Source organism: Tiliqua scincoides, chromosome 4 (genome assembly GCF_035046505.1).
Source record: "Tiliqua scincoides isolate rTilSci1 chromosome 4, rTilSci1.hap2, whole genome shotgun sequence".
Lineage (NCBI taxonomy): Eukaryota > Metazoa > Chordata > Lepidosauria > Squamata > Scincidae > Tiliqua > Tiliqua scincoides.
The window spans coordinates 151,031,985-151,054,143 of NC_089824.1; the positions used below are offsets into that span (position 1 = coordinate 151,031,985).

Here is a 22,159-nt window from a genome sequence, read left to right on the forward strand (position 1 = left end):
GCACACCTGTGGACCATTCTCAGCACATCAATGTGCTGCAGCACAGTAATTGAAAATAATTCTCTTAAGCCATTCTAGTTCAATGATTGTATAGGTTTCACATCATGCTTCTGTAGCGAGGGCTTTATTGCATTATAGATCACATGGTATTGCTGAACAGGAAGGGACCATAGTTCATTGGTAGCATGTATATTTTGCACACAAGGGGCCCCAACTTCAATTCCTGGTAGCGGAGGTAAAAAAAACTTGTTTTTGAGATCCCAGAGCAGCCATTTTCAACCTTTTTCAGCTCACGGCACACTGTCAAGGCACTAAAATTGTCAAGGCACACTCCCAGTTTTTTACTTACATTAAATTGCTATATTACAATTAATTTTTCATTGATATAATTAATACAATTAAATCATTACATGACAAAGAGCACAATCCTAACCAGGTCTACTCAGAAGTAAGTCCTATTTTGTTCAATGGGGCTTACTCTCAGGAAAGTGTGGTTTGCAGCCAAAGACTGGGGGAGGGGACATTGGGGGGAAATATGCCTAGTGGGACTTACTTCTGAGTAGACATGCCTAGGATTGGGCTTTTGGTTGCACTCTTTTTTCTCAAATACAGGAGCAAGCAATTGGCACTTCTCTCTTTCCTCCTCTCCTCACCCCACCCCCTCCCACAAGCACATTCCCCCATCGCATAATTGCAGTTAACACCTCTCTTACTGTCCCTCCCCTCACTTGTCCACACCTTCCAAAGGTCTAGAATCACTAGCCTCACATTCCCCCCCAATTGCCTGCTCCTGTATTTCAGAAAAAAAGTGGATTCAGACACATGCCTAGGATTCAGACAATCCTAGGCGTGTCTGCTCAGAAGTAAGTCCCATTATAGTCAATGGGGCTTACTCCCTGGAAAGTAGGGCTAGGAGAGGAACTTGAGAGCACAGCCAAGCTCAGGCATGTCTACTCTGAAGTAAGTCCCATAATAGTCAATGGGGCTTACTCCCTGGAAAGTGGGGCTAGGAGAGGAACTTGAGAGCCCAGTCCAGCTCAGGCGTGTCTATTCAGAAGTAAGTCCCATTATAGTCAATGGGGCTTACTCCCAGGAAAGTGTGGATAGAATTGTGGCCCAGTGCCCTTCCTCTGAAAGGCAAAGGCAAGGCAGGGAGGGTTGCTTTGGGGAGTTGCAGGCAACTGTGGCAAGGAAAAGGGACTTCAGCCAGCCCATTCTTAGGCTGGTAGCCTCAGCAGACTCACTTGCTTCCTACCTGCTTGCCTGCCCCAGCTTCCTCCTCTTCATAGACTTGATACCCAATCCTAGGTGTGTCTACTCAGAAGTAAGCCCCATAATAATCAATGGGGCTTACTCCCAGGTAAAGGAGGATCAGGTTGTAGCCTTCCTCTTGCTCACAGCAGGATATCCCAAGCAAAGCACAGCAGGAGATCCAAAGGAGGCTGCTCCTTTTTCGACACTGCCTGCCAGCAGCTGCTGCCTGCCTCCTCTGGCCCCACGGCACACCTGAGGCTGCCTCGCAGCACACACAGCATTTGAAAACCACTGTCCTAGAGACTTGTTGCCACTCATGGTAGACAGTAATGGGCTAGATGGGTCAATGATCTGACCCAGTATGCTTCATGTATTCATGAAGCTCATTTTTTTTAATTCTCAGACAAATTACACACTTGTCACAAATGTCACACTTTAATCCTATAAATTTTCCTGCTCTCTGACTCTTGTATGTATGCCTGAGTCTTGTATGTATGTATGTACGTATATCCATCCATCACTTCATTCATTCATTCATTCAGCTTTGCATATTAGCTTCTTTCATTCCCCAAAAAGTCTTTCAAGTCTTCCTTAGCTTATTTACTATCCAGCCTAAAGGATGTTTCTACTACTCAAGACTATGCTAAATGAAAATGTATTAAGGAATTTGGTAAATGGCCTGTTGCCATGGTATTGCACTGAGAATGGCGTATTTCTCTGCAGAAAATCACAACCAGCGTGGAAGGCCGAGCTGCACAGCAGCAGAAGACTACGAAAGTGAGGGTGGAAGTATGATAAGCCAGACAGTGGCTATGGCCATTGCAGGAACATCTGTCCCACAACTTGCCCGGCCCAGCAGTTTCCTCCTCACATCAACGGTACAAAAGCATTCAGAGTATTTGAAAACAGAGAAGTATACATGTTCTGAAGTGATTCTCACAGGGCAGCAAGAGTGGGTGGCAATCATGATCGTGAACAGATGCCACTATTCTTTCCAGCAAGCTTCATGAAAGACAGAGAGTGGGTGGTAGGAGGTGACAAATGGAGGGTGCTAGAACAAGATTATTTCTATTCCTGGGAAACAGGGTTGTAACAATACACTTTTTGGCTGTGCATCAAGATTTAAGCTTCTTTTTCCCATTCTGAAACACATGAAAGACAAATACCCACGTATTTTAAGTTTTGAATTTCGAGAGCAGGTGTCAGGTCTCCTTGACCAGCTCAACTCCCTAGGGGAACATGAGAATAGCATTGTTTGGGCTAATATTTTGAGGCCCAACTAAAGGTGCACTTGTGATTTCATTTCGTTCTTCATATCTATTCAGACCAGCAGACAGCATTCGACGTTTTCAGCCGAGTCAAGCAGGAACCTTTTGATCTGTCTCTTGTGGGTCCTGAAGAATGCTGACGAAAGTGTCCTTCAGAAATGGTTCACTGATCTGTCTGTACTGCAGCTCAACCGCCTCCTGGATTTGCTGTATCTCTGTGTTTCCTGCTTTGAATACAAGGTATAGTGAAAGCAGCAGCCCTCTAACCAAGCAAAACATACCAGATACATAAATGACAGCAGGGCTTCCAAAAATGATCCCTGTATGATCCCGCTCTATTTCTTTACCAGACTAAATTCCCATCAACTTTTTTGAAAATTTCTGAATTGCGTGAAGTTAAGCCCTTCATCTCTCAGCCAGTCATGTAAGGGCCAAATCCTATCCAGCACTGATGCAACCATTTGAATGGTGCATGTGTGGTAGCCTGCAGTTTGGAGACAATCGTGGAGACCTCCTCAAGGTTAGGGAACATTTGTTCTCTTATCTCATGGCTACATTGTGGCTGTATCAGTGCTGAAAAGTTGGATAATATTGGGTCTTCCACTCTGTTGGTACTGCAGTCGCTTGAGCACCAGTGAGTGTGTGTTGTTTATCTCGTCACTTTCATGAAAGAGCCCGCTGCTGCCTCCTGTTTTCCTGAAGGAACAGCTGGCTGATCCTTATTTCCTACTGTATTTCCTACTTCTGTTTGTCCCCTGCTCCTGTGAATTTCTCCCTAGATTAAAGAGCTGTAGTTTTTATCAAAAATGGTGTATAAATGGCCAACAGTGGTTCCTTCCACCCACATCATACTTTGCACTTTATGGGCCTTCCGGGTATTTATTTGCTTGTTGGTTTGGTTTGAAGACATGATTCCTGTTTCATTCTCTTTCTTTTGTGAAATGTTCAGGGTAAGAAAGTGTTTGAAAGAATGAACAGCCTGACCTTTAAAAAATCAAAAGACATGAGAGCAAAACTTGAAGAAGCTATCCTGGGGAGCATTGGGGCAAGGCAAGAAATGGTACGCCGAAGCCGGGGTCAACTGGGTAAGTTGTTTCCCTTGACAGAAGTCTCTGAAACAGGCAGCCATCCCAGTAACAATTCCATGTCTAAGACGTAACAGCTTGATACTGGACTGGGCTACTTCTGTATATTTTAACAAGTGATTGCCAAGGAAGCCTCCTCTTCCACTTCAAAACACTATGTTTGCTTCAGATTGAAAAGGTTAGCTAACACTGATGCTCATCAATTTTGAAGCATGTCATTTCATGCCCTATTGAGCTTAATACTTTCATTCATGTTGTCATTTCTTGTGCACGGTGGGGTGCCCTGTTTGTCGTAGCTTGCTGTGTTTCAGAAATTAATACTGAAAGCATTTTTTTTTTAAATTGTCTGGCAGAAAGAAGTCCTTCTGGGAGTGCATTTGGAAGTCAAGAGAACCTGAGATGGCGAAAGGATATGACTCACTGGAGGCAGAACACAGAGAAGCTTGACAAGTAATTATTTAAATTTGGAATGACCATGTGACAAATATAGGGCTGGCCTTGCTCCCTTGGAAATTTGGTGCACCATGTTATAAGCAAGTTTAGAGTTAGTTGAACTAGGCAAGGACCAATCTCATAAGAATAAGTTTGAAGTCTGTTATTCGGGCAAGTTGTGTTGAAAACAGAGTGAAAGCTACCTAAGCACTAATAAGACCACTATAACATGCTCTAAATTAGCACTGAGATCCGTTCGTTGTTCCTGCAGGTGATATCCATACCATGGGTCACTTAGAGCAATTTGGAGTTCTCAAAGCTTGCTTTTTCCCCTCTATCCTAATCCATCACTTTCATTATTTTTCCACATGTGCTGTATTTTTAGAAGCCACAAACCAACCAGGTATTGTAGCATTGGTATACTACTGTATTTTGCTTTTTGGGTTTTTTTGGTTGTCGCTTTGTACTTCTGCATACTCTTGTCATTGCAATTCTGGTTTTTGATGCTTGTCAGAAGCTTTGTGTGCGCATATATGACTGAACAAGCCCCTTTTGCAATCAGGCATCTGTTGGTGTTTGACATGTTTGGCGGGGAGGGTGTTATTTAGCCATAGGAATCATGGACTTAGCTTGGCTTGGCATGCTTCTTGTCTTCTAAAAAGGCATTCAGTGTCAAGTTTGTGGTAAATGGAGGTGCTTTGCAGAAGTGTTTTGCAAAATGTCTTGGCTGTGAAATGTTAGGGTGTGTAACATCCCGCTACAGGATACCCCCTATCGCCCTGCAGCATGAAGCATGAAGAATATTGCAGTTACTATCTCTTTCCTGATCATGCAGTAATACCATTAATTAGGGTCACTGGCATTGCCCTATGACCAAAGCATTATTGTGAAACTGTAAGTGAAATTCTAGAGAAAATATGGTAAACGTTGCCTAAACACACAAAGGACAGATGCCTTTGAAACTAGAGACCGGGAATAATCCCAATGAGGCATATACGTCCTTTTAAGAACACTCTCCCTTTTGAAGTCCTCCTAACATTTGCAAGACCCAAGCGTTTACTGTCTTCTGCACATTTTAATTGTGCCTAACACAAGAACAGATGGACAGATGTTGGGTCCTGGGAATGATAATGTTTGTGCTAGTTCCCAGTCGAGCCTAAGAGTGTATCATGGATTTTGGATCACTAGATGACTCATCAGGGCCCAGAAAGTCATAGTTTGTCATCTGCAGAGATACTGTCCAGGTACATGAGTGGACTTCATGGAAAAGAGAGCCCTAAGGATCCTCCCCTGCACTCTTGCAGGCTCTGCATATGGGTTCAGTGAACACATGGACCCTTTCCTCCCAAGTCCCAATTTCTCCCATTTACACCTTGTAAGCCCTAGTATAGTCACTCCCGCAATGAAGTCCTGAAGACAACATGCTTCTTTCTCCAGGAGAAGACTTGACCCTAGAAAAGTTGCTTTTAATATTACAGTCGTGTGTTGCTTAGCAAAAGGGATACGGACCAGCACCCCAGGTGCCAAGCGAGGCTTCACATTATGCGAAGCCTCTGACAGTGAGGAGAGCTGTACTCCCCTTGCCTCCAGAGACTTTTCTGAGCCTTGCAGAGACAGCATGCATTCGCGCACTGCCTCTATGAGGCTCAGACTGGCTATTTCAGGTGAAAACATGCAACTTCCGGTTTCCTGGAAGTTCTCGTATTTTCGCCTGAAACAGATGTGCGTGGCCTCTGCAGTGCTCAGAAAAGCCTCCAGAGGTGAGGGGAGCATAGCTTCCCTCGGCTCTGAAGCTGGGGGTGGTGAACAGGGACCAGCGGCAGCCATCACATAGGCAGGCTATCGCCGGTCAGAATATCGCTAAGGATGCTCACCTGTATTATTATTAAGAATATTTATATACTGCTTTTCAACAAGAGTAGCTCACAAAGTGGTTTACATAGTAAAATAAATCAGTCATGGTTTCCTGTCCCCAAAGGGCTCACAATCTTTAAAAAAAATACAGAAGAGACACCAAGCCAGTGGAAAAGACACCATGCTGGGGTGAAGAGGGACAGTTGCTCCCCCCACCCGGCTAAATATAAGATGATACCACTTTTTAGTGAGCCTTCAATCATTTAGGAAGTCAAATAACCACCTTATGATGAAAAGGTTCCCATTCATCACCCTCCCATATATATGAAGGAGCTTGAAATCTAATTATGAATATGCGTTATAGATATTATTGCTGCCTTGCATTTCAGTTCAGAGAGACTGAGTACTGAATATGATTTTCAGGTCTGGTTCTGTCATCGGCTTAGCCACTTTGCAAGATGAGCTCGAGGGAATATTCTGGTTGAGTCATCCTAGGAACACTATGGGTGTCAATACTTTCATTAGAATTTTGGCCCCTCTTCTTAAGGGTAGACTGGGCATTTCTGCCAGCACATTTCCACAAGTGTGCTTTCTTCTTTTTTTCCATGTAAGGATAGGAAATGAAACGAAGATGTCCATGTGCGTGCACTTTGTAGAACTAGAGACCAGGAGAAATGAATGCTCCTTGATCTTAGCAAGTAATAAATAGCAATCAGTAAAACTCAGTGGAATGAGTAGTACTGTGCAAGAGTCAGACTCAAACCCTAGTATTTTCAGCAATATAGATTTGTTGTTTTTGAAAGTCAAGGGGATGCTTGTTTGTTTTGGGACCTTTTATACAATGTGTTCTTCATGCAGTGGCATATTGCTACCAATGCATTTTGTCTAGTCTTGACTTACGCGCACAGTAACATGTGCTGCTGCCATGCATATTGTTTCCGGCTTTTGATTTTTAAGATATAAATAGCCATGTTTAGGAAGCACCTATAGTGTAAATAAAGCGCACATTTTAGCACAGTGAAGCATTGATACAAATTTCTATTGGGTACTACCTACCCAGTCATACTGATGAGCCTTAGAAATTTTTCCACATAGCACCACCCTGTGTTCACATCATGAAATATAACATTGTGAGTCTTTTTTTGGGATGTGGATGGAAATATATTTTTTTTCCTGGTAGGCACCAGATTTCACTTATCGAGCAATATTTCTGCTGTATCCCTTGTAGTTGCAATAATTCAGCTGTGACACAAATGTTTTAGACATCATTTGGCTAAGCAGGAAACTGAAAGAAAATGGTCAGAAACTCATGAAAATGAGGATACAATCAGATCATTTGAGCCCTGTCTACGAGGATAGATACAGTTCAGTTGTGCCTTGTACAGGTTTGCCTTGTATTTGTGACTTGTACAGGTCACTTTTGTCACAGGTCACTTGGGTTGAGCTGCTTTCAGCCTTGGTAGGGAGTGGATGGATTTCCTTAGGCCAGTGGGATTTTTGCGTTTTTCATCCCGTTTGAATAGTGCTTGCACACACCAAACAAGTGATGCTGTTTCTCACAGCTAAAGTACCATATGTGCTGTTATGACAGAATAAAAAATATTTTTCCCCAAACAGAATGTAAGTTTCTTTAAAGGGTATGTACTTTTAATGCTCTTTTTCCTGTTAACAGATCAAGGGCAGAGATAGAACATGAGGCACTTATTGATGGCAACTTGGCAACTGAAGCGAACCTGATTATTTTGGATACTTTAGAGATAATAGTCCAGGTGAGGATAATGAAAAACGTATCATGGCTGCTCTTATATTTGTGCTGTATATATTTTTGTATATACTTGTGTGTATACATCCCATATAAGTGTGTATAGTTTAGCTGTATGTTTGTGGGCTGAATGTATCATGGTCCTGTGATGTGAGGAGAATCTATTTCTTGTGATCCTAGCAGCACTTCTTGGAAAAGCATACTGGACATATCTCTTCATGGCTGTTCTTCCCTTGCTAACTACATTTCCCTCATTTCTCTTTCTCTTGGGCTGCCAAGACTTTAGGGCAGTAGTTCCCAAATGTTTTCAGCAGGTGACTCCAATGACCTACTGGGCTGTTGGCTGTGGCTCCCCATTAGGGCTACATTCCTTTACGTTGTATAGGGTGGGAGGTTTTATGTGAGGATTCTGCTGCTTCCCTAGCTGGTTTCCATGGCTCCCCGGGCAGCCATGGCTCACAGTTTGGGAACCACTGCCTTAGGGGATGGATATACAGGCATTCCATTACAAACATTTTCAGTACTTCTTTTTGAGGTAACTCTAAAGGTAGTGCTCTCTCTCTCTCTCTCTCTCTCTCTCTCTCTCTCTCTCTCTCTCTCTCTCTCTCTCTCTCTCTCATATTATGTCCCTTATTTCCAATGTCCTTGCTTTCAGACGGTTTCTATGACTGAATCCAAAGAAAGTATTCTTGGCGGAGTGCTGAAGGTTCTTTTGCACAGCATGGCCTGTAACCAGAGTGCTCTTTACCTACAACACTGCTTTGCTACTCAGAGGGCTTTGGTCTCAAAGGTGAGTGTTCTCAAGTAGATGGGGAATAGACTGATCTGTGCCCTAATCCTACCCCTCCCCACACACACACCAGCCTGTGTGATGCAGCGGTGCCAACAGAATGTGAGCTATTTCTTATGGGGGGAAACCAGATAGCCTGAGGGATGTAAATAAAAATATTTCTTATTTCTTGTAATGTGCCGGGCTGCCAGAAGGTCTCCTCAGACCTACAACAGCTATTTAGCTGGCATAAGTTTGAGGAGAGTGTCAGCCTGGAAAAGGGGGTTGTTGGTATAGGACTCTGCCATGCGTGACTGCCACCAAAAGCCACCTCCACCTAGTCTGCTCCATGCCCCTCTCCTCCTCCAAACCATGCACAAACTGTCCCTACTACCACCTTGCCTGCTGTGGTGTAGTCTAGATGAGCCATTGTGGTCCCATAAGCACATGACAGCAGAACACTTTTTGAAAACACTGGACCAGGACTTTGACAGTGGATTGCAAAATACAGTGGTACCTCGTATAACGAATGCCCTGCACAGCGAAAAACTTGCAGAATGAAAGCGTTTTGCGAAGTTTGGTAACTCGCACAACGAATTTTTATGACCCGTGCTTCGCAAGACAAATTTTTGTTTTGTTTTGTTTTGGTTTGACTTAAGGGGGGATCTTCATGCCAGTTTATGATCCCGTTCACCCTAGTAAGGGGCGGATCTTCATGTCAGTTTATGATCCCGTTCACCCTAGTAAGGGGCGGATCTTCATGTCAGTTTATGATCCCGTTCACCCTAGTAAGGGGCAGATCTTCATGTCAGTTTATGATCCCGTTCACCCTAGTAAGGGGCAGATCTTCATGTCAGTTTATGATCCCGTTCACCCTAGTAAGGGGCGGATGTTCATGTAAGTTTATGATCCCGTTCACCCTAGTAAGGGGTGGATCTTCATGTCAGTTTATGATCCCATTCACCCTAGTAAGGGGAGGATCTTTATGTAAGTAAGTCCCATTGTGCTTGCTCCCAGGAAAGTTTGCACAGGATTACAGCCTTCAAACTCCCCACTCAGCATCCCCCCATCGCTCATTCACCCTCTCACTGCCCCATATCCTTCACGTTTCCCCCCATGATCACGGCAAAAGCAAGCAATTGAGTGCAGCTGCTCTGTCCTCCCCAGCTTAGAGCACAATCCTGTGCGTGTCTCCTCAGAAGTAAGTCCCATTGTGCTTACTCCCAAGAAAGTGTGCACAGGATTACAGCCTTCAAGCTCCCCACTCAGCATCCCCCCCTTTTTGAAATCCTCTGTACAGTATGTATGCCTTTAAAGAGCACTTAATAAACACTTTGTAAACCAAATTTGACTTTGTTCTGACTTTTCTTGTCCATAGGAACGCATTAATTAAATTTCAATGCATTCCTATGGGAAAACGCGCTTCGCAAAACGAAAAACTCGCATAACGAAAGGACTCACGGAACGGATTAATTTCGTTATGCGAGGCACCACTGTATACCACTGTAAGCCCCAGATTGGATTGGGCTGCCCATCTGATCTGGTACATGAACCACTTTGGTGTGGGTATCTTCTTTAGAAACTACAATGTTTAGCTACTCTGCTTTGAGAATTGGAAAGAGTTTTATTTTCCCCAGTCACTTCTGGCAAACCACAGATGAAGTCTTATTTTACTGGTGTGCGTGTATAGCTGGATCAAGAGGTGATAGCTCATTATCACTATAGTGCAAATGGTATAACCTTGCCATAGCGCTTCAGATGCTTCTTTGACCAGCTAACTCAGTTGGTCAAATGCATAATGTTTGTGAAGACACCATGGGTTCTAGCCCCACACTGGTCACTGGGACCAAGTGATGCTATCTGGAAAGTTTTTCTTCCTTTTCAGAGGTACCATACACCCTTTGTATGCAGAAAGTTCCAGATTCAATTCCTGGCATGTCCAGGTCAGGCAGAGAAAGAACCCTGTCTGAAACTGCAGCGAGCCAATGTAGATAGTGCTGACGTAAAGACTAAGGGCCCAGTCCTATCCAATTTTCCAGTGCCAGTGCTGCTGTGCCTGTGGGGTAGGCACTGCTTCCTGTGTTGGGGAGGAAGTCACAGAGGCCTCCTCAAAATATGGGAACATTTATTCCCTTACCTCCGGCCTGCGTTGTGGCTGCACCAATGCTGGAAAGTTGGATAGGATTGGACCCTTAGTCTGCTTCAATATAAAGCAACTTCAGTGTTTCTGACTACCTCCACTGACTGACTTCTCTTTTTTGGTGCCATTATAGTTCCCAGAACTGCTGTTCGAAGAAGAGACGGAGCAGTGTGCTGACTTGTGCCTACGACTGTTGCGTCACTGTAGCAGTAGCATTAGTACCATACGCTCCCATGCCAGTGCCTCTCTGTACCTCCTTATGAGACAAAACTTTGAGATTGGAAATGTAAGTATACCATGCACGTGCAAGTGCAGTGCAAGTGAGTGCATGGGGCAGCACCAATTGCTGAGGGAGGAAGGCGGTCACACCCAGACCGAAAGTCTTTTGTTGTGCTGGACACCCTTTAAAGAGGAGCACAAGATAGTTCTGTTCTGCTAGTTTGGGGATATGATCTTCATTGTTCTGGTACTGTGTAGTTGAGAACAATATCATTATTATGGTATCTTTCCCTCAGTAACCACTCTCTGTTTCAGAATTTTGCAAGAGTGAAAATGCAGGTGACCATGTCGCTCTCCTCCCTGGTGGGAACGTCTCAAAATTTTAATGAGGAATTTCTGAGACGTTCCCTGAAGACCATTTTGACGTATGCTGAAGAGGACTTGGAATTAAGGGAGACAACATTCCCTGATCAGGTTAGAAGGCATGTTACTGTATTACAGAAAATTATGGCTACTTGATTTCTCTGAGTCCTGCTAGGGCACTCCTCATTTAATTTTAATCCACCCTGCTTTTTGAACTCAGTAGGAATATTTGCTTTAAAAAAAAAAATTCACGTTTTTATGCCACCTTTACTCCAAGGAGCTATGGGTGGGATTCATGGTTTCTTCCCTACTTTTGGCCTCACAACAACCCTGTGAGGTACCTGAGACTGAGTGATGGTGATTGGCCCAAAGTCACCCAGGAAGCTTCATGGCTGAGCAGGGATTTGAACCAGGATTTTCCAGGTTTAACTCCCAAACCATTACACCATCCTGGCTCTCAGATTGGATGTTTTCTTTGCAGAATAACACTGTAGAGTCCAGGGGCTCCATATGGCTGATCCCTGTAAGAGCAGCAATTGGTGCAAAAGTTCAAGTAACATGTGGATTTTTGTGATGTATGTTTTTAACTCATGTGAAAACTTCAGCTGGAATTCCAGGTCAGAATTCAGTCTGTCAAAACTGAAATTAAATGGATTTACTGTATCTAGTTTGCAAATGAGATAGAAATACATTTCAAATGCATTTGAACAACTTTAAAATGTTTTTTTTCCTGAAAGTTTTTTTTTCTTGCCAAATTTAGGTTTCTGAATTCAGTTTTGAATTCAGTATATATTGAACTGAAATTTTAAGCTTTAGTAGAGTCAGTGTTGAAATGCAAAAATTCAGGTTTCTTACAAACTGTTTATCCAGTCAAAAAAATGTGATTAAACTCTGTGTTAACGGAATAAATGAATGAGGGCCCAATCCTATCACACTTTCCAGCACAGAAACAGCCACAGTGCAGCCCCAGGGTAAGGGAACAGACTTTCCCTTACCTTGAGGAGGCCTTCTAGTGCACTACCCCTTCTAGTGCATGATGTAGCACATCACCTTTGGCGTGGCTGCTTTGGTGGAACGTTGGATAGGATTGTGCCCTAAATAAATGATTAATTACAGAATTAGCAAACAATGACTAGGATTATATAAATGTAAAATTTAAAAGAAAACTTTCCCCCATTGTACTTCATTTGGGAGTACAATGGAGAGTGCTCTTTTCATTAGAATTCCTATCATACAAATCCAAAATTTTTGCTTTGTACTGAATGTTTCAGATCTTTCTGTTTTTTTGACACTTCAGGTTCAGGATCTTGTGTTCAACCTCCATATGATCCTATCCGATACTGTTAAAATGAAGGAACACCAGGAAGATCCAGAGATGCTGATTGACTTAATGTACAGGTACGGTTTTATTTGACTTGCTTTCTTCTGATAAAATATGAATAAGTGAACATGCACTGATGTGAATCTTCCTTCTTTAAAAAAACAACAACAAAAAAACCTAGAATTGCAAAAGGCTACCAGAATTCTCCTGACCTACGGCTAACCTGGCTGCAGAACATGGCTGGAAAACACTCGGAGAGAAGCAATCATGCAGAATCTGCCCAGTGCCTGGTCCACTCTGCAGCACTTGTGGCCGAATACTTAAGCATGCTTGAGGATCGAAAATACCTTCCCGTAGGATGCGTTACCTTTCAGGTAGTGCTTATTATTTACCAAACTGCACTGTTAGGTTACTTGTCTTTTTGCAAAGCTACAGTGAAAGGGCTCAGGAACTAATTGCCCAATCTTATGCTGTCCGGGTACCCGCATACCACGTGTTGCGGTGGGGAAGGCTGCTTTACAGCAGTCGCAAAACAGCCTCCGCTGACACACACTGCCAAGCCACTGGAGGGAGGCCAGAGCCTTCTGTGCACCAGCAGATGACCAAAGACCCACTGGAGCAGGTCAGTCTGTGCCGGGGATTGAACAGGGGAGGGAGAAATGGGAGAGGAAGTGGGCAAAACTGGGCAGTGAAGGAAGCAGAGAGAATGGCAGATTGGGCCAGGAGGGGGCAGGTTTTGCGGCAGCATGCACCAAATCCTTACCCCCCCTTCTGGGTCAACACAGACTTGCCACCAGTTCCTCAGGCTTTCCTGTCTTCCTGAACTTTAAGGAGGGCTGACAGAAAACCTTCTACTCTGTCCCCTCTTTGTTATTAGCTGTAACTGAGGTTTATACCTGACTGCAAATTGTGCGGGCTCCCCTCTCCTGCTCCTTGCCCTCTTCTTCAGATTTGTCATCTCCATTGTCCTAATAACAGAGGTGCCGGACTCTGATGCAGAGCTGTTTGGATTGCTCCTGAGCAGTTTCCATTGTTGTTGGCTGTGCTGATGGTGGACAGAAGAGGTTGGGGCCAGCAAACTCCCTGCACGGTGATCAGGGTTGAGATGTGCATGTCCGGACACCGGCGCACCTAATTAACATACTAGCAACACTGCATGGAGTCCCACACTACCACAATACTTGATGTCAGTCCTTCTGTCCTTTTTGCCATATCAGTGTCAGCTCTTAAGTGCCATAGTGAGAGGGTGGCTGCAGGGGTGAGGGACTGAAGGTCTTTTGCCAGAGATCCTCAAAATCACAGCACCAGCCCTGGAAGGGAACATGTCAAGCCAGAGAGAGGGTAGAGGGCGAGGGTTTGGAAAGTATTAGAGTGCAAAGCTAAACGTGAATAATGCGTTAGTATGAAGTCTGTGTTGTGCCGTGAGGAGAGGGTTCTTTTAAACTGAGGCCTATAGGAGAATCATAGTTGTTCTGCAGAGCAAAATTTTCCGCTACCAGGAGTTACTTGAAGATGACTATAATGACTTTATTTTCACTAGTGTCCCCGCTTTAGAAAAACACATTTGCCCCTCCTTGTTTCTAGTCATATAAACAGTCCCATTGCTTTAATGTTTACTTATATGTTGGTATAATTCATTCCAGCAAGACTGTAGCATAATATAAGCTGCTTTGATCTGTTATCTTTTAAACAGCACATTGTCCGTGTAAGGAGTGAATGCATATTAAATTAAAGGTTTGGTTGTTTGTTTGGGGAGGTTTAGAATACTATCACTGTTGCTTCTGAAAGAAAATATGTCGTATTCCCTTAGAACATCTCCTCCAATGTTCTAGAAGAATCTGCAGTTTCAGATGATGTCGTATCACCAGATGAAGAAGGCATCTGCTCTGGAAAATATTTTACCGAAGCAGGTCTGGTTGGATTGCTGGAGCAAGCTGCGGCCTCTTTCTCCATGGTAGAAGAGTTTAATACCTGCATTTAGTTCTGTAATCCTTTTGGTTGTATAGCATTAATGACCATTGTTTGACAGAAAACACTGGGCGCAACTCATTCACACTGCGCAAGAAATCTAAACTGGTGCAATTGCAGCTCAGCTACTTAGTTCCACTGTATACCTGTACCACTGTTAGTTAGGCTATATGTTGCTGATATGCAACGATTTTGCAAGTGGGGGCTGGCTCAGGGCCTGAGAGAAACCTCCATCACTGTCAGAATAGGTCCTCCGTGTGTGCACTTGTTATTTATAAGTACATCGCAGTTCCATTTATTATATATTCTACCTTAGATACAAAAGTATCTCGAGCATGTGTGTCAGTTTTACTGCTGTGAACATTTTAGTCATGTATTGTATTTGGGTTGCTGCTTGTTGGTTAATTGATTGATCCCTCCATCAGACATGCGCTGTTTTCTAGGCTGGCATGTACGAAGCCGTCAACGAGGTTTACAAAATCCTTATTCCAATTCACGAAGCTAACAGAGATGCCAAGAAACTGGCCACGATTCATGGTAAACTCCAGGAGGCATTCAGCAAAATCGTTCATCAGGTAACGACTTGGATTCCTCTTTGCAGGAGCAAGGACATGTTCAAATGCATTGGTGTGATCACCCTTCTCCATACTGCCCACATGCAGCTTTGCTCCAAATCGTTCGCTTCCAGTGCCCACTGACAGAAGGGATCTCCCTGAAGTGATGTTATGAAGCATAACATCTACAAGATGAAAAAATAGTCACAATGAAATGGTTGATTGCTTCTAATTTCTCCGCCCAGGTCTAATTCCATTGTGTTTATCTGAATAGGCTGTGAGTTCGTTCTTGTCTTTTCTCTGCCACTCCTTCTCACCTCCACCCAAAGTGGTCAAGATGCTGTTTGTGCATTATGGGGGTGGGGATGGGAATTGCCTTCCTTTTGAGTGATCTGGAGCTATTTGATTGGAAAGCACCTATTGCTTTTTTGGTTGTGCAAGTATTCTCCATGGTGCATGTATGAGGATCAATGGCCTTTGGGTGTGGGAAGTTCCGCTTAGATGCACCAGCAAAAGCCCTGGCAAGGGTTTTAAGAGGGAACTCTTAGGCATGTGGGGAAAAGCAAAGCTTTGCCTATGCTGTCACTGTTGCAGTAGAAGGAAAGATTTACACTGTAGCAACTATGATAATGCTGGATAAGGTTGGTCTGTAAGAAGAAGTAAGAAGAGATTGTCTTCTTGTCTTTAGTGCTTGTGAACGCCCCTCACAGATCCACACAGATTCTTTATACCAACTGCAACGGGGCAGCCTCTGCTCCTGTGCTGCTTGGTAGTCTCTTTGAGCCTTTGTGGGTTGGGGGGACCACATGACATTCTCAATTGGGAGTAGACCATGGGAGTGCTCATTATCTCTCTTACCTGATCCATTAGCAGCATCTTCTGAGTCATGGTTAAGCAGTGTTCCCTGCAAACAAGTATTTGAAGCCAGAGTTTGAAGGTAACTATAATTAAAGCTGGCATGAAAAAGGAACATTACATATGCACAGTAAGTGTGCACTGGTACTGTTGGTTAGGGGTGACTGCCTTTCATTTCTATATAGGTTCCCCTCCTCTCCTAAATTAATATGTTTTAGATGTAATGCATTTAAATTCATTTCTCAATATAATTTATATAAATATTAATTGAATGACCTATGATTAAATGTTACCGTTCTTAACTAGACTTCAGTTGTGTTCTACTTCATGGATGGAAATGAAGCAGTAATCATAGATACCCATGAACAGATGAACGTTGAAATTCAATTCTGGCAAACTCGGTTTTGTTGAAACACACAAAATTTGAATTTCTCCAGCAGTTTTCCGGTGACCAAACCCAAGGTCTGTAATTCAAGCTGGAACAGGGAATGTTCTGTAATAATTGCAGCCATTTACCAGATTCACATTCAGATTTTATTTTTCCTGCTTAATGATGGAAAGGAGGGGGTCAGCATGCTGTGTTATATCTTCTGGATTAAATTAAAATTAAAGACTAACTTAAATGTGTAACAGCTGAAAATCCTTCAGGTGCATAGTGCATTATATTGATATTTTGGTCGTATTGTGGCCTTTCTTGGAGAAGAGAGTGCTGATTTTGTTTCTGTGACATACCCTTTTTTTTTTTTACTTTTTGTTACACAGAGTACTGGCTGGGAGGTAGGTAATGTTTTAGTTAGTAAAGAGCACTAATAGATTGATCTGATGACTCCTGCCAATGCTTTGCCCACATGTGCTAGCGGTGGGTATTTCTGTTGCTGTCTGCTATTGACCTGAGTTGATTAACCAAAGAAATCTCAGTAAAACTGTTGTGGTCATTTTAGACAACTTAGGTAGTGCATGAAAGCCTCTGTGTCACACTAATGAGGTTCTTTGGTGAATGAGTCACTGTTTACCATCACTGATTTGTTGTTTTTGTATTCCATTTCTCATCAATATTGACACTGAATACCACCTCTTCCTACCATATTTTCACCCCCACCACAGGGGTCGATTTAAGTCTTAATGCTCAAAGGTGTTGAATTCAAAAAATTGATTCCCATTAGGAAAATGTTTACTCTTTTTTTATGTAGCATATACTTACATTCTGTACAATTGAAACCTCTTCTTTTACATGAAGATTTGAGCAACAGTGAAATTTCTTAGTTTAAGATTCAGATCCTAAATTCCTAGCATGTGGAACTCAGTGAGCAATGAGGAAGACTCCTTGGGGGTTTTTTTTCCTGTGAGCTCTAAAATTTGAATTCCCCTTGCAGTTTTCAGAGCACCAAATTTAAATTATTTGATGTTTCTCTCTAAACTAAAACTATGACATTAATCATAACTGGAACATACTACCAAAGTTTCTGTGAATTAGATATCAGCTCACCCACCCTGCCTCCAGCCTGTATAAGAATCCCAGCTTTCTCTTTTCTTACTCAGGTAGTATTAAACTCTCCAGGTTTCAGATATAATTTTGCTGAATTGGTAAAAGAGAAAGACTGAAGGATAGGAAAAATTTGACAAGTTTAAGAAAAAAAAAACAGGGATTTATTGATTACAACATGGAGAGCTACATCATGTTTTACTGGGTGTTTTCTTCTTCTTGAGCACCTCCTGTTGAACCCTCAAATTACTTTTTACACTGCTTTAAGTCTCAATCACATTGCTGGATTGTGATCATGGACCTCTCATTAATTTGTTTAGAAGACAGAGATTTTACGGAACAATTAAGGTTGTCCTGTGTTTTTTCCCCCCCAACAGATTTCTTATGTCTTTAACAACTTTGTAACAGACAGAAATTCAGCAGGTGCAGTTTTTCCCTCTGCTGTGCCTCATCAGAAAAAAAAGTTAGAAACTCTAAAAAGGCCCTATTCAACTTGTTCAAGTTGGAAGATAAGAAGTCTGAGTTAAGTACATCATGCCCATCAATAGTAGTTCTGCAGCTATCACTATCACAGAGTTAATAAGCAAAGTTGACTGCATGTGAGTTAGCCCAAAGAGTACTTTTTCTGCTACTAGGCTGATGCACTCCCGAGAATGTTAGATGCACTGAATTTCCATGGAAATAATTGGTCCTTAGATGTATACTTAACAAACTTAGAATTTATTGGTTTTAATAGAACTTAACTTGAGAACATGCCACTTTTGTACACTTCTGTCCAGTACATAGCACAGAAAAGCCAATCTTCATTTGGAGATGGCAGAAGTCTCTTCAGTATCTCCTGAGCTTGTGGTCCCAGATTATACTTAGCATAGCAGCCATCCAAGCCAAATTGTTGCTTCAGTGCTCCTAGGCAGATTTAAAAGGGCTGGTTTAAATTTTTTAGGCACACATATTCTTGGAAAGCATTTTGAGAAAACTGTTATAGCTGAACTAGGTGTGTTTTACATTTTTGTTTCATTTTTGCTTTTTTGCTCTTAGAAAATAATGCTGTGGTTTCAGATTCTACCCCCATCCCAAACCCCAAGCTAATCTATGCAAATGCCAATTTCTGCTTTGGATTCTCTCTGGCCCTTGTACTGTCTTGATCATTCTTGCTGTTAATATTAACTCATTCTGAGTTGCAGTTAAGGGGAGCCATGATAAATAAAGATCCTTATGGCCCATTTTATCAGGAGGACTGGCTTCATGATCCTCCAGCTGCAACGAGAGGGTTGAGCACCAAAGTTTTGTTTTGAATCCAGCTGATATTTTTATATCTACCCAGGATATGTCCGTGCTTTGGTTCAGAGGTGCCTACCCAAGCCCTTCAGACTTGAGGTCCCAGGCCAGACATGGTATGTCAGCCTCCCCAAGCCCACTTGCTCTTTGTGTGGTCCCCGGCAGATTTGTTAGGGCTTGTTTAAGTTTTCTGTTTTCACTTCTGTCTAAGAAACAATAGTTAAGAACTTAAGTTTTAACCCCAAGCATAAAGGAACTCAGTTGCTTTTTGGTATCTGTCCTTCCAAATGGAGTTTTTAAAACAGCCCACTTTCCTTAAAATGGAATGGTAACATTCATATCATGGTGGAATTGTTGTGACAAGGAGCCCAAACCATGTGGAGAGCAATCTGCTCAGCTTACTTTAAGTAGTACCCACACAGTTTGGCTGGTTCCATCCATCCATGCCATGGACCACCATTATGACCTGCCCAAGGATAACATATGAAGTATCTCCATTGTATGGCTGTTTAGTTATCAGTTAATGGGATGATAGCCTGTGAGCATCTTTTCTGATCAATGTGTGTGCTGCTAAATCGACCCCTGAAATATATCTTGGCATCAATTACAATGTTAACATCATTCAGTCATGTTTTTATTGCATGGTAAAACACACCCATGGTTTATGTTCTTGTTCACTCTTTGCACTCTTGCTGAACATATTTTCCTTGTGTGTCCTTTAATATCCACTGCATGCTTTTTTTACCCGTTTCCCATTTTTAAGTACTTTTTTTTGTTTGTTTTTTTGCTGCCAAATGGTGCTTATTTGTTTTGGATTTTCCCTAATTAAAATACTTTCTGTTTTCTCCTCTATTGCCCTGGTTGCTGATTCTCCTCCCCACTTTTACTATTGTCTGTTGTGGTAAGTTCCTACTAAGTTGTTGTTGGTGATCTTTTTTTTCTTTTTAAACTCCATGGCATCCCCCAATAATTTCATTTTACCAAAGACTTACGCCAGCTCAAGGATTTGTGACATGCCACATTGTTGTGGAGTCCAGATTCATCTCCTTTGGACTCTTGTAGGAGAACATCCTAAGCAAACTTCATTAGGTTAACCTATTAAGGCAGCAATCCTAACGTCACTTTCCTGGGAGTAAGTCCCATTGAACACAATAGGACTTACTTCTGAGTAGACCTGCTTAGGATTTTATCCTATATGTTGGTGGGTGGATGCTTCTTCTTAAATTATTATTTAGTTCCATTCAAGTCTGATGTTATGAATTAAAAAACTGGATCAACCAGGGAACACAAATTGCTCGCATAAAAGGCTTGGTGTTAATTGACTCTCTATCCAAAGTTACAAGATGTTTCCTGAACCAGTGATGGACTTATGGGGGTACCAGAACCTTCCTGTTGATAACAAAAGACCAAAGTTGGCAGCCATTTATGTTGCTTTTGGCTAAATAAATCCAGTTGGCAAAGCTTTTGGTTCATATGCAGAAGAAACTTCTTAAAACTTTATACCCAGCAGGTATTTACCATGCATAACAACATATAATGAACCCTTCATACATCATGATGGCTGTTTCCTGCTCTGCCAGTTCTGTAATGACTCTACAGCGTTCACCTTCATTCTCTTTGCCTCCCGAGAACCTATTATTTTTTTCTCAAAATAATAGATTGAAATGCTTTACAATAACTTCCTTTCTCATAACTGCATTCAAGCACTTTCAGAAACAAAGACCATGGGGTATCAATGTCTTTTATTTGCTTGAAAGCACTTAGCAAGGGTTTTAATTTCTGTGAAAACCTTTGGTCAAAATTATAGAGCTCTCATCTATCTAGAACACACTTTGAACAATAACATGATACTATATTATGTTATTGCCCATCCCATTTTCTGCCTGTTGTTAATGGAACCTCATTCTTTTGTTCACATGTTGCACATGTTCCAGCATGCTCTAGGGAGACATTTTGCTAAGATTTTCCTAGGCATCAATCCTTGAACACTTCCCCCATTCCCCCCCCCCAACGAATGGATGCTCGATGAAAGAACCTTCCTTTTTAAACACCATCTCCCTAATTTGTCTTAGGTGACCATTAGAAATGTAATTGACCTGAACCTCTTGTCATGTGCTACTTTTAATCATATAACAAATATTTCCTTAACTGTCTCAAGTTATTTCTAAGCTTATAATAAAGGTAATTTGAAAATAATATTGACTAAGATAATCAACAAAAAAACTAAAAACTTGTCAGCTCTCCCTAGTTGGGTAAGATGAACCTTTCCTCTTTTTTAAGTTTTAAAATAGATCAGGAAAATATTTTACTTACACTGATCAAAGACACCCCTAGGGTTTGTGAGATCCAATGTTAGGAAGGGGGAGTCTTCACAAGAACACAGTGGGATGTTTATAAAGCCTAGTGTCTGTATAATAACTAACTGGGATGTGGCTCTATATTTTAACAGATGAGTTGGAAGATAGCACCTATTGTCAATATGTGGGCCAGCAATGTCTGTGGAAAATGTCCTATTGTTCAGTCCTCAACTTCACTCCCACCCAGAGGTTCCCAAACTTTTTCAGCTGGTAGCTCCCTTGGCCAACCGGGCCATTGGCTGTGGCTCCCCATTTGGGTTGCAATCCTATACATTATGTAGGGAGGCAGGTTTTTTGTGAGGATTCCGTGGCTCCCCTCATTGATTTCCATGGCTCCCCAGGGAGCCATGGCTCACAGTTTGGGAGCCACTGCAGTCCTGCCTTCACACATTACATTTTTCCTACATGGTAACATTTCCCCATTCCATGTCGGAAAATGGCAGATACAAAAAATTCAACATCATGTGTGAATTACATGTACGTATCTGTTTTGCCATATATGTGTGTGCTGAGCAGCAGTGCTAGTTTTTCACCGCATGTATATGTGGCACACATAGAGATTAGTATTCTTCACTCCTGCTGTTAGACATGCTTTTTGCTTGCTTGGAAGCAACATTGCTATGAGAAAAACACCATGTGCAAAATGGTTGTAAGTGTCTAGAAATACATGCTGTTGTCACTGAGAGTAGCAATAAGTGTATTTATGTGAATGAAAGTTATAGGTATTTAAGGGGAGACAGTGGTGGTGGTTTGGTGACCGTACTAGAGGTCTGTGTTTTTGCTTTAGGTACAGGGATGTCTTTCAGCTTTTCTACCCTTTTCCTTTCCTCCACACAAATCCTGACTGTCTTCAGTTTCGCTTTTGAATTTTCTGTGCCTCCCAGTGAAATGATACACTAATTCAGAGCACTTCTAAAATATTTATTTATTGGGTTGTCTAATGCCTGTCCAGTCCCAAGATTGCAGAGTAGGTAATAGCACCTCTGTAAAACCTGTAATACGTAATTGAGTTTCCATGTCTTGCACAGGGTTGCATTACAGTGTCATTGCAATATTGGCTACACCCTTGACACTTATAGTCTTCCCAGACGAGTAGGTCTTAGGGCTGAACTCCACTTGACATGGAGTTCTTGCCTTGTTCTTCTGTTGGTTTGTTTTATTGATAAACAGCCTCAGAGGCTGAAGTCAAGAGTGGTA

At 42.2% G+C, this 22,159-nt stretch overlaps 1 protein-coding gene across 5 annotated transcripts in view; it reads left to right on the forward strand.

Annotated features, from left to right (window-relative positions):
* DOCK7 (dedicator of cytokinesis 7) overlaps positions 1-22,159 on the forward strand; it is a 144,520-nt gene that overhangs the window by 104,998 nt on the left and 17,363 nt on the right. For 3 of the 5 annotated variants that reach the window (XM_066625555.1, XM_066625558.1, XM_066625560.1), the window contains 13 exons: positions 1,978-2,132; positions 2,580-2,762; positions 3,472-3,607; positions 3,961-4,057; positions 7,566-7,662; positions 8,311-8,445; positions 10,698-10,850; positions 11,099-11,257; positions 12,444-12,544; positions 12,649-12,841; positions 14,278-14,421; positions 14,879-15,010; positions 16,607-16,621. In XM_066625555.1, the coding sequence (XP_066481652.1) occupies positions 1,978-2,132; positions 2,580-2,762; positions 3,472-3,607; positions 3,961-4,057; positions 7,566-7,662; positions 8,311-8,445; positions 10,698-10,850; positions 11,099-11,257; positions 12,444-12,544; positions 12,649-12,841; positions 14,278-14,421; positions 14,879-15,010; positions 16,607-16,621 (1,700 nt within the window). The remainder of the gene's footprint in view (positions 1-1,977; positions 2,133-2,579; positions 2,763-3,471; positions 3,608-3,960; positions 4,058-7,565; positions 7,663-8,310; positions 8,446-10,697; positions 10,851-11,098; positions 11,258-12,443; positions 12,545-12,648; positions 12,842-14,277; positions 14,422-14,878; positions 15,011-16,606; positions 16,622-22,159) is intronic. The other 2 variants (XM_066625556.1, XM_066625559.1) reach the window with 1 other exon arrangement.